This window comes from Contarinia nasturtii, unplaced genomic scaffold (assembly GCF_009176525.2).
Source record: "Contarinia nasturtii isolate CC-2019 unplaced genomic scaffold, AAFC_CNas_1.1 Cnas_scaffold_1182, whole genome shotgun sequence".
NCBI classification, from domain to species: Eukaryota; Metazoa; Arthropoda; class Insecta; order Diptera; family Cecidomyiidae; genus Contarinia; species Contarinia nasturtii.
The window spans coordinates 84,139-97,398 of NW_022198526.1; the positions used below are offsets into that span (position 1 = coordinate 84,139).

The 13,260-nt window shown below is 32.3% G+C and overlaps 1 protein-coding gene across 4 annotated transcripts in view; it reads left to right on the forward strand.

Moving 5' to 3' along the window:
* LOC116344864 (serine/threonine-protein kinase tousled-like 2) overlaps positions 1 to 6,969 on the forward strand; it is an 80,550-nt gene extending 73,581 nt beyond the window's left edge. For all 4 annotated transcript variants that reach the window (XM_031773677.1, XM_031773678.1, XM_031773680.1 and 1 more), the window contains 6 exons: positions 1,207 to 2,598; positions 2,721 to 2,899; positions 2,983 to 3,381; positions 3,469 to 3,688; positions 3,951 to 4,128; positions 4,224 to 6,969. In XM_031773677.1, the coding sequence (XP_031629537.1) occupies positions 1,207 to 2,598; positions 2,721 to 2,899; positions 2,983 to 3,381; positions 3,469 to 3,688; positions 3,951 to 4,128; positions 4,224 to 4,300 (2,445 nt within the window). In that variant the 3' untranslated portion in view covers positions 4,301 to 6,969. The remainder of the gene's footprint in view (positions 1 to 1,206; positions 2,599 to 2,720; positions 2,900 to 2,982; positions 3,382 to 3,468; positions 3,689 to 3,950; positions 4,129 to 4,223) is intronic.
* Positions 6,970 to 13,260: the final 6,291 nt, after the last annotated feature.

The window sequence follows — 13,260 nt, forward strand, 5'->3', positions numbered from 1 at the left end:
CTAGTCTCAGCTAATAATCGCATCATTTTCAACCGTTTTTCGAAACAAAAAATACGAACAAAATAATAATATTGCAAAATTGAAACGATGTGTGTGTATTTAAATACCAAGCATTCCGAAATCGAATTTTTATATCGCGCTGCTGTGTGAACGATTGGTACCGTATATTGAATCTCTCATACGGTTGATCACTTAAGTGTATCTGTGCGTTAATGCCCCGTCGTCGTCGTCGTTGTCGCCGTTTTTGTTATTGCTGGTGTCGATTCGCTTTTTTCAATAGAATTTTGCGGCTTGTTCCTCTCGTCTCTATGATTTATTTTAATAAAAAATATTTCATTTCTTCTGGGCTCTTCGTTTAGCTTAAAACGAAATAATGTGGATTACGATTTCATTCGCCATTTTGTTTGTTTGTGTATGTGTATTTGCGTACGTTCAGTGTGTTTTCTCCTCTGTCTTCATTTCATTCGTTAACTATACTCCTTAACTAATATCACACTCAACATATATATTAATGTGTACGAATAACTTATAAAGCATTTTTTCTCTTGCCGTAATGTGTATAGTATTTGTAGACAGAAAGATTAAAAATGGAGTGCACGACAGCCGTCGTATTCGTATGACTACAATGGGGTACCCTACATATACATTTCCAATTGCACCGTACGGCAAATTGTGCATTGTGAAACGTACACGAACGAACCAATATAGTGAACACGAATAACAGCAACAAAAATATATATATGAAATAAAGCGGTGAAAAGCGAACAAAAAATGTATGCATGCAAACACAAAGCAAAAAAAGAGGTTGTTCGCGAGTAGAAAGTGCCACAGTCAAAGTCGTCCATGTTGAATGAATGAGCAAAATAAAAAAAGTAACACAAATTCTGACCATAACTTTTGCATTTTATTTGTTCAAATTAATTAAAGACGAGATTTATTGTCTCTATACACTTATATTCTGCTGAAATGACTTTTGTCATTTTTAATGCCGGTTCAAATCTTTCATCTGAGTGCAATTGCCGAATTTCATCGAAATTAGTTATTACAATTTTCTACGAATTATTATGATGAAATTAGTAAGCATCGTCATCATCATCATATTTCACACGATTTCATTTGTGATTAGGTTCAATTTATAAGCAATTTTCACCTAGATAAATAATACTGAATCTAACTGAATTCTTATTCAATTTCTTGTTTTTTCAGATGTCTGCCGGTACACAGTTGCAGATGGCACCGCAAACAACAGTAGTTCAAGGCGGTCAACAGACAACAGTTCATAACCAGGACTCAAATATGAGCACTGGATCCTCTCACAGTGATAAAGAGGTTGAGTCTGCTGGTACGCCTGATAAAATTTCCCGATCAACATCCGAAAGAAAACGTAAACGAAAAGCGTTAGATGATAATAGTGGTGAACGGTGTGGTAGTGATCGTAGTTGCAGTAATAATGGCGGTACCGGTTTAAATGCTGGCGGTTTAGGAACAAATAATACAATTCAACAGCACATCCACAATAGCAAAGGTGCGAGAGTGGTGTTGCCGTTGCCACCAGAAAATAAGAAAATCAATGACTATTTTAAGCACACTGGCAACAGTCCGATTCGGCAACAAGCGACCGGCGGTGCAAAAAGTCCAAATTCACAGCATGGTTTTCCAATGTATGCGCCGACCACACAATCACTTCAAGGTGTCATTGGGCCACCAGGTGTCGTTGGTACACAGGATTTCTTCAAAAATCGCAACACTTCCAATATCATTTCATCAGCCCAATCTATGCAACAACAATTGGTCCAATGCCAACTGCCACCACCACCACCACAACCACCACAATTACAACAAACAGCAAAAGTGTCACAGTCCACCCAAACCGATCTATCGCTACAAGATATGGTCGAGCATAATTGTAATTTGGAAGAAAGTAAAACCAAAGTGGAAGAATTGACACGATTGTCCGAAGAACAAAAATGTCAGCTCAATACGCACCAGAAACAAATCGATCAGCATAAAAATCATATTAACAAGTGCATAGACGTAGTCAAAAAATTACTCATGGAAAAGAGTAATATTGAAAAGAAGGAGGCACGGCAAAAGTGCATGCAAAATAGATTAAGATTAGGACAATTTGTAACGCAACGTGTTGGCGCAACGTTCCAAGAAAATTGGACTGATGGTTATGCGTTCCAGGAATTAGCACGACGGCAAGAGGAAATTGCAGCCGAACGCGAAGAAATTGATCGCCAAAAGAAAATCCTAGTGAAAAAACGACCAACGAATCCAGAAACTGGTCGCAAACGTAACAATTCCACGACCACACAACAACAACAACAGCAGCAATCAAATAATCAAACCGCCAATCAATCGGGTTCCAGTGTGACGAACAATTTACACAATGGCAGCGATGCCACATTTTTAAAACCCGACCCAGTATCCGGTAGCTATACTATGCAAGAATACTATGAGTGTGATGAAATTTTAAAGCTGAGACAGAATACGCTTAAAAAAGAAGATGCCGATTTACAATTAGAAACTGAGAAATTAGAACGTGAACGTAATTTACACATTAGAGAATTAAAGCGGATACACAATGAGGATCAAGTGAGTGTTTGTAGACAGACACGTTCGTCTTCTTCTGTTTCTTTTATGCCTATTAATTTAAGTTTATAAATCTGAAGAAAAAAAACTAATAACCAATCCATTTTAAAAATCTTTATTTACAGTCTCGATTCAACAATCATCCAGTATTGAATGAACGATATTTACTGCTGATGCTGCTTGGTAAAGGTGGATTCTCTGAAGTGCACAAAGCATTTGACCTAAAGGAACAGCGATATGTGGCATGTAAAGTGCATCAACTCAATAAAGATTGGAAAGAAGATAAAAAGGCGAACTACATTAAGTGTGTATCACAAAATTTCCGCATAGAATTCATTTGTTATTTAAAACAATTGACTAATATCAATATCGTTATTTTAATTATAGGCACGCATTACGAGAATACAATATCCACAAAGCATTGGACCACCCTCGTGTGGTTAAATTGTACGATGTGTTCGAAATAGACGCAAACTCATTTTGCACAGTTCTAGAATATTGTGATGGTCATGATTTAGACTTCTATTTGAAGCAGCACAAAATGATACCAGAACGCGAGGCTCGATCGATAATAATGCAGGTTGTTTCAGCGCTTAAGTACCTGAACGAAATAAAACCACCCGTTATTCACTACGATCTAAAGCCGGGCAACATTCTACTCACCGAAGGTAATGTGTGCGGTGAAATTAAAATCACCGATTTCGGTTTATCCAAAGTTATGGACGAAGAGAACTATAACCCGGATCATGGTATGGATTTAACATCACAAGGCGCTGGAACGTACTGGTAAGAACCACATCATCGATACCTATCCATTCGATTCATTTACTTCAAACATAATGCTAACGATCACTACTGTTCGATTCACTTTAGGTACCTACCACCGGAATGTTTTGTCGTTGGTAAAAATCCGCCAAAAATTTCCTCAAAAGTTGATGTATGGAGCGTAGGCGTTATATTTTATCAGTGTTTATATGGAAAAAAGCCATTTGGTCATAATCAATCTCAAGCGACAATTTTAGAGGAAAATACAATATTGAAAGCGACTGAGGTGCAGTTTTCAAATAAACCAACAGTATCGAATGAAGCAAAGGTAATCATCATTAATAGAACAATACTCAATATTCTGTAAATATCTCCGTCAGAGATAACAACGCAATTTTATAATTTTAAAATCGTTATTTTTAATGCGGAATTTGATGAAAAGTCGTATGAATACAATGAACACATAGTAATGAAACGTAGCTCGTGAGATTTTGTTCAAAATGAGTATAAGGCGTTCTATTCGAAATTCAAATTTCACGGCATGTTAAACTGATTTTTCAAAAAATGTGATTTATTTACGTTTTTTACAGAGTTTTATTCGAGGCTGTTTGGCTTATCGTAAAGAAGATCGTATGGATGTATTTGGATTGTCAAGGCATGAATATTTGCAACCGCCGGTTCCCAAACATGGAAGACAGCAGCAATCGACTGGTAGTGGCAGCGGTAGCAGCGGTTCAAATGCAAACAGTGGCAATAATCAACAAAGTGGTGAGTCTATTATGATTAGAATAATATGTTTGCAGCGAGCCCTTCCAATGTGAATGCAATTCTAAAAATTCGATTTTCTTTTGGTAACATTGCAGGTAGCTCACAGCAAAATCAACCCGCATCATTTTCGGCCGGACTCTTTGGTAATATGAATCAATCGAGTTCGTCTTAGCTGTTCATCTAGCATTCAAATTCATAGACTTAACAAGTTACTGCGCGAAAAAATGAGATCGAAGCAGAGAAGAAATATGAAAATGAGAAAAAAGATGAGTCGAGTGACAAAAAACTGGACACGATGAAGAAATATGAAAAATAATGAAGCAAATTTCAGATTTTAGTGACATAACATAATTTAAATCTAATTGAAGTAAACTAAAAGAATGATAAAAAAAAACAAAAAATTAAATAATCATATTTGAAGCATATAAACATGGAGAAAAAAATATGATAATAACAGCAAAAGCAAAACAAAACTGAGCAGATAATCGTTTTTAATGCAGCATTTGAGCATTTGATACAAAAACATGAAGCGAGGAAGGAATGTGAAAAAAAATTATCGATGAAAAAATATTTTTAAAAATTTATTATACTTATTATGCATAATAAATGAGGAAAAGCAAGGGAGGAATGATAAGCCAAAACCAAGTGGTGTCGATAACAAGAGCAAGTAGATGAGTGCGAAAATTCGTAGGTGATTCAAAGTGAAATTGCATTGAAAACAGAGAAAACAACATTGAATAATTGTTAGGCGCATCAATAATATATATCACAAATGAGAACGACATAAAAACAAAAGAGAGAAAAAAACCGAAAAATGAGGAGAAATTGCACACATTCACTCAAAAAAGATACAAAAAACGTACATATTGGTATAGAAAACAAACTGTATGGATGATATTCCTAATCACCATTGATGATCGGAATTATGAAAGATTAAAGACAATGAAAAAAAAAAAAACAACATTGTGAGACAAACTGTAATTTATACAATAATCTGAAATCTTTGTTACAAAAAGTGAAAAAAGAAATCGAAACAAAAGAAGAAAAAAACACACGAATAACAAAATAAAAAGCATAAATTATATGTGTATTCATATCAAACAATTTATTCATTTTTATTTGTGTTCAATTGTAAAAGACTTCCTTTTTTTCAACCTAAACAATGCATTTGTCAAGTCTATTCAAGATCTTGGTCGCTGGCCATTTTGATCGCACGTGCAAAAGACTATTTAATATTTTTATTGGATCAAAATAATCGTTGAATTTTTCTCTATATTTTTTTCTGAAATAGATTGATGATTTGTGTTTTACTTATCGTCTGTTTCGTTTGTACAGAAAAGTCATTCATTGTAAAAATGCCAATAATTTTAATAGAATTCGTTTTTTGTTCTTTTTTTCATTGCTTCGAATCAACTATGTCAGTAAATAATAAAAACAAAGTGGAAAAATAACACACGCAATAGCCAAAATGGAAAAGTCGAAATGAAAGTTTAGAGAACAAAATCATTACGTATTATAACCATACACAAACACATAAGCGTTTACATACATACACACAATCTCTTTTCGTTGACATGATAGAAATCCATCACATAATATTAGGATGAGAAAATAAACACAAATGAAATAGGAGAAGAAAGGTGAAAACACGCCACATACAGTATGCCCTTGGAAGAATACAAAACCAATTTCTATTGTTACACATTTTATTATTGTCCCCATAGAGTCAGATTGAAATCGTTCATGGTATCACAGATATTCATTAGTTCATTGAAAGAGAAGACGGTTTAATCTATTGATTCCTATACCACTCCACAAAAACTAATAATAATTATATGTGTTTTCCCCGGATAAAGCAGAGAAACAACCGAACACTGTCCACAGCATTAAACATAAAAAAAACGAAATACTTATCATAATCTTAACAATAGAGATCGCAGTAACGAAAATTCATTCATACGTACATTTAAAATAACCACTAAAATAGGGAAAAATGCGAGTATAAAGAAGATAACCCGCAACGACATGAAATACCACAGACAAGTAAAAAACAGATTCAACTTAGAACAAGTCTTAAATGTATAAGAGAAAACGTGAGATAGAATGAAAAATTATCTGTGAATACTTGAATGATGAAATGAATTAAAGTTTCACTCATTTGCGAGCTAATTTGTATCAAAATAAAAACATAAACATTGAAAATAAGATTTACAAAATGAAAAATTACCGCATAATATATAAATCATCGCTGAAAGAAGAAAAACAGAAAACATATAGTTGTTCCCCGGATAAAATTTACTAACAGAGAAACAACTTACCACATACATCAAACACAACTTATTACATAGATTCTTAATGCATTCTCGATTTTCGTAGATGAAAAATAAAAAAAAATCAATTGGCTAACACACATGCGATTGGGTAACACACAATCACTTTTCTTATCTTGCGGCATCGATGCTGATTTTTTTCCAATGATAATGCTATGTGGTGTCGATAGAACCCAATACATAATTGTGTGATCACATATAATGGGGTTCAAATTAGTCTTTGATAGTTTTTTTGGCATTCCTTCAATTTAGACGATAAATAGTCAGCAACAACAATAAACACAGAAACGATATTGCTTCTCAACCAATTTTAATTTATGATGGCATATTGTCATTTTATCGGTTTAATATTTTTATAATTGCATATGGTCACACACTTGTTTATGTTTCGTTCCAAAATATAAGAAAATGTGAGGATTATAAATGCCTGTAAGACACAATCTATCATATTGTCGAACACATTTTCATTAAAATCGCAAAGAAACAAAAAAAAAAACTAAATAATCGAAACGAATGACATCATCACTCTCCGCAGTTTATTACAGAAGGGGAAACGAATAAAATCACACACACACAACACCACCAGCACCACCAATTAACAACAACACATTTATTGTATTTGTATGTATGTTTCATTGTATAAAACGAGGAAAGAAAAAGGAAATACGCAACTTGTATAGATTGAGAATGATAAAATGAATGAAAATACATAACGTCAAACGTGTGTTAAAAGAAAACATATTGTATTACAACTATTTTATCATTATTGCTGCTGTACACTGAATACACAAACACATACACTGATGCGCCCGACGTGCATCAAAATCTCCCAAAATGTAAAGCAACAAAACACAGATACACAGATATGCAAATTACGAAGAGATATATACAGATTCTGAGATATCGGACAGATAGTGAAGCGAAAATATAAATAAATTTAAACTTCAAAGTGACAAAAAGAATCAAGAAGATATATGATGAAAAGAGATTTTCCGTTTTTTACGTACATTTAAATGAATACTATGAAACAAATGAAGATAAACAAAACGACATGGGAGAAATTTACAAGAATTTTCATCTCATTGGAAAAAATGTAACACTTAACAAAAGTGAATGGAAAACTTCAAAAAATACAGTTGTAATTTTAAGTTTTATTTTGCCTCCAGCAAAGATCCTAGGTTATAATATTCTTCTTTTGGTTCAATTAATTAATTATTATTATTATTATTATGGTCATTATTATTATTATATTATAATTCTTATATAATATATTATTGAAATATGATGAAGAGAGACCGAAAAACGTGAAAAGAAAAGAATACAAGTTACAAAAACAAATGAAAATGGATTAAATTCAATAAAAATTCAAAACAAGAGAAAAATCCAAAAAGTCATACATCAAAAATATTTGAACTATATTTGATTTCATTTCTATTTATTTTTATTTTTTTTGTTCGTTGATTATTTGCTAAAAAACAATTGGCCATTTCTTTTTTCAACAGGATTGAATTTTATTTAGGTATAAGTATACTTATGTCCGTAAGAATAAATATGACAATACAAAAACGGAATCTGAAGAACGTTACATAATTTTTTTTACATAGTACAACTATCCATACAAAAAAAATTATGTAACGTTCTTCAGATTCCGTTTTTGTATTGCCATATTTATTCTTACGGACACACTTATAGGTTGTGAGCGCCCGACTGTAAGCTGAAAACTTTTGAGAAGTGGTACACGAAGGTGAAAATGATCCAAAATCGTACTTTGAAAGTACCAATTTCAAGGAGTTGACGTCAATGCTCAGAACTAGTCATGTTTTTTTATATTTTACTTTATCTCTTCATTTTTATAGAAAAATTGGAGTAAACATGTGCCTGTGAGAATCAAACAAAAATTGGTAAAATCAAATAAAAAGTTTCATTTTGTTTTATTTCTGGAAAAAAATCATGTTGGAAACGGTCAACTTTTTTCCTTTGAAGTGAATGTTTGTTATCAATATCTAGATATGTAAAAAATCCTTTGTTCAGTCTATGGAAAATAGTTCGTGGACTAGGTCAGATGTCGTTAAACCAAAGACGATATAATATCTTGAACCAAAACTACATTTATCTCCTTTCATCAGAATCATGCAAATAAAGAACAACAACTTTATAAACATTCTCGATTAGCATATTGATTGTGTAGAATTAGTGAACATAGAAAACAAAAAATATAAATGATACACACACCATTCATTACAGCATTTAAAAAACAAACAAACGATATCATCAAGACGAAAAAATACAGTGAATTTTTCAGACAGCTCAATGTATTTACTAATGACCTTATGTCTTCTTAACTCATTAAAATAGACTAAATTATAATTGTATCTAAAAAACAAAAAGAAAATGTCTAATAACTATGAACAAAAATTATGGAAATTAAATTAAGAAGTGAAATAAAAAATGAGTGGCGAAAAATATCTTTGGCATGACATGGAGTGGAAGTGCGAGAGAGAAAGAATCTAAAAAAATGTGATGAAGATATATATTGTAGCACTTTTCAATGATTGACAACAAAGTTGAATTGGAATGAATCAATAAATAGTGTTGTGGAGGGGTGCTATTAACTAATTGAATTTCAATGTCAAAGTAAATCTTGTGTTTTTTCTCTGGGTCGAAGTAAACCTATCAACGAACCTAGCAAATAAAACTGCATTTCCATCTTGACATTAAGAATGGAGAAAATGAGTTTATTTTTCGTTGAATTTAAGCCTCGTTCAGTCACTGTACTTCAGTGATTTGTACATTTCAGTCTAATTCTACACACCATAATTTTCTAAACGCGCACATATAGACTTGATTTGCTCTTGAGCATAAATCGAAAACTTCACAAACTACTTCTACCCAATCTATCTTCCCTTTGTTCCAGAATGAAAATTATTTTTTCTACGTTATAATGAAATTTTAGTTTTTTCTAGCCAAAGATCTATCCAATTTATAGGTAAAAATAAATGAAAAAAATAACAAAAAATCGAGATGAACACAGAAACAGAACTCAAATAGTTGCAAATAGGTGCTCTAAGCGCGATACATTTCGAATGAGACATTATTATATATTATATAGACGTTATATAAAACAAAATGACGATAACAACTTTTAAATTTAAATAACTTAAAAAAAAACAAGAAACCAATCACGTTACAAGTGAACTAATGAATTAAATAGTGAGAAAACACACAACCAAATAACATTCTTTATTGATATTCACATAATAATGGTCAAATAATATTGACGTGAAAAACCAACCAAATGTGCATGAATATCCAAATGGGCATGCCAAAAAATAAAAGCAAAAAAAATACACGAATAAACATATTTTGTAAATAGTAAAATAAATTTGATTATTTGGAAGTCAAGTGGGATTAAAAACAATGAAACAATATTTAAAATGGGAATAAACATACTGCAAAATGATATTGATTTTGGCCACTATTCTTTTGTATTTTTCCAGATTTGAATTCGTGACTTAAAAAAGTAGGTCGTAAATCGATTTTACCAAAAAGACATTATTTTTTTTACTTTTAATTGAATTTTATTTTATTTTTATGGTAACAAACTAGCAATTAGTAATTTTTCAGAAAAGTTAATTTTTAAACGTTTTCGATTAAATAAAAAACTAAACATAGAATGATTTTTAGATAGGATAGATTCGTAAGATCTCCGCAAGATCCGGATCCAAGCGTGCGTACGTAGCCGCATGATACATACATTCGTTATTTCGTATTGCTATGGCATGCGAGTCAAAGTAGGCGAAATAAGAAGAATGAATTTGCGTGCGTATTATATATGTATGCATCATGCGGCAGCGCACGCACGCTTGGATCCGGATCTTGCGGAGATCTTACGAATCTATCCTATCCAAAAATCATTGTATGAAACTAAATCAAATGAAATCGTCTTCGAACCATTTCCATTCTCGCTGACATCAGCGTTAAGTGATAGTATCACTGTGATACTTACCTAAGCTCGAACTCAAATTTTGAGTACTTCATTACTCAATTATTACTTTATTTCCACTTCGATTAGTGAAAAAGAGAAATCCGAGACAAATCTTAGATAAATCAAATCTTTATTTTGAAACAAAACATTAAATAATTGATGTTATAAACAAAATATCTTTTATCATTTGAATGGTCAATGCGCCGGTTGAATTTTTGATTTCAAAAACATTGGAAATCGATGGTCAAACGCTTGGCTTCCAGTACATAAATAATATAATTGATATTAGCGGCATCAAGCATGCGTTCAATGTAATTTATGATTTGACTAAGAGATGAAAAAAAATCGAGAGAAAAACAAAATTAGATTCAAGTAATTGGCATGTCTTGTGTTCAGTTCTCGATACAATCGCAGATTTGCGTAAAGATTTTTTGAAAAAAAAGAACAACATTTTTAATTTTTTATTTACAATAATAACAATAATACCGATAGTTCACCAGAAAAAAATTCACTTCGTGTTGTTTACGTTGTTTCTTTTTACAGATATCAATGTTTGACAAATACATATTTTCTCCACGTAACCACCCGTGTACAAAAAAAGTGACTGACTATTTTGGGACAAACTGACTGACTATTGACTGTAAAAACAAGCAACCTTAGTTAAATTTAGTTAACTTCAATCAATTAAAGTAAGCTATGGTTAACTGCAACAGCTAACTATAGTTGACAATAATCATAGTCACCCGATAGTCGAAACGTCCCAAAATAATCGCCTGACTGACTGAGTAACTATAGTCGATTGTTTTTCATACAACATTTTAAAATTCATGAATATAGCTAACTATAGTCACTTACAGTCAATAGTAGCTTAGTCACTTTTTTCCACTCGGGCATCTCTACATGGTCCACAAAGCAAAGCTACCTCATAACACGAGAACCATATAATATAAAATATTTGTGTGTTTTTTCAATTTTGTTATTTATAGGGTAATGGGGGCAGAGTGATACACGGGGCACACTGATACACCCCAATTTTTTTTTAAACGGTAACACAAAATGTCAAACTTTTGTTGTATTCAAATCAGCTGTTAATTGTACAGTCAAATTTGTGTTTTCGGCACATACCGTTACCATTTTTTCACACTTTAGAATCTCGATTTTTTTAAATTTCTTTTCATATGCCAGGATTGAGGTGAATATAATTTGTTGCTATTAAAGCCTGCTTTCATTTAATAATAAATGTTTTGGATTTTATCCACGCGTTGCTGGAAAAATTCGACCGAAAGTGAAAAACATGCCTGGGGGCAGAGTGATACACTTTGTTGGGGGCAAAGTGATACAGCAGTATTTCGCAATGTTTGCAATTTTTATCATTTCTAAAATATTTTATTTGGCTTTTTTTCGTATTTTATGTATTTTCTTAGTACTTGCATGAGATTTCTACGCATTATGTTTTTAAATTTGGTTGATTTTTAAACAAAATTCGAGGATCAATACGTAGATTGAACATGTTAGCATTATGTTTTCATAGTGATTCGCAAAAATGGTTCATCATTTGTTTTTTAGAAGACATTACAATTTATTATGACGAATCTGATTCCGACGTTGAAATGGAAGATAGGCTCTCGATTCATTTTTTTATATTTTTTTCAATCATAGAACTTTTTTCACATGTATATCACTTCTTCTTCAACTCTTTTTATTTTTAACCAAAAATCAGTTAAAATCGAATCCAAAACAGATCAAAATAACATTTAATGACCAAAAACAAATGTGAGTTTTAAATACCATACGCAAAAATAGAAAAATAAGAAACAAAATCGACAAAATCACGTAAAAAAATCACAAAATCGAGGTGTATCACTCTGCCCCCAGCCTGTATCACTCTACCCCCACTGTTTCACGGTGCCCCAAAACTTATCACTTCAACTTTTGGCTCAGGGCGTTAGCCACATCAACAATAAAAGAATCTAATGATGCAGAAATTTAGGGTTTTCAATCCTCTTTCAAACGGTATCCAAAGTTTTTCGATATCTTTTCATTTGGCAATAATATTCTAAATTGAAAAAAAGTGTATCAGTCTGCCCCCACCTCCGCTAATAAATTCTATTAATTATTTTCGTTATTACTATTGCAAAACTTATTCAATTTATACAATTTTGCAATTTTGTTTGCAAGAAAAAATATATGAGAATCTGGCGAGAAAGAGATGGCGCTTCTTAAATCGAGCCGCGTTCAAATACATTGTCAGTATACAACGTAAGTGATACTCGAACGCGATTGAATGATGATTTGAGCACAATGGTTATATGGAAATCTGGTCACATACATTGTACAATTTTTTAGGTCAGCAGCATATCGATTCAACACTGCATTCAATTCAGCATGACAAACGTACAATGGGAGGAAATGACAGCAAATTTTAAAATTGGCCCGCTGTATAGTTTCGATTTGAGTTGTTAAATTACATGGACGTCCCCTTTGAAAATGGTGGCGCCACCGTCAGCTCAATGAGACTTGAAGTCTTCACATCCTGTCCTTGCAAACGTACATATCTTTTGAATCCAATATATTCGGTGTATTTTTTTCCACGGAAATGTGTCATCCGAACAACCTGTAGGAAATCCATTATATCCAATACCAACGATTCGTTTATCATCATTCACAATACACGCACCAACTTGTCTGTTCGGATCCTTCCTGCGTTCTGCTGAAACCAAAGCTATTCCCATAAAATAATCGGTCCACTTTGAATAATATTCACGTTTTCCCTGCGTATCCATTTTTATTTATTCAGCGTTCAAATAAAAACAAAAT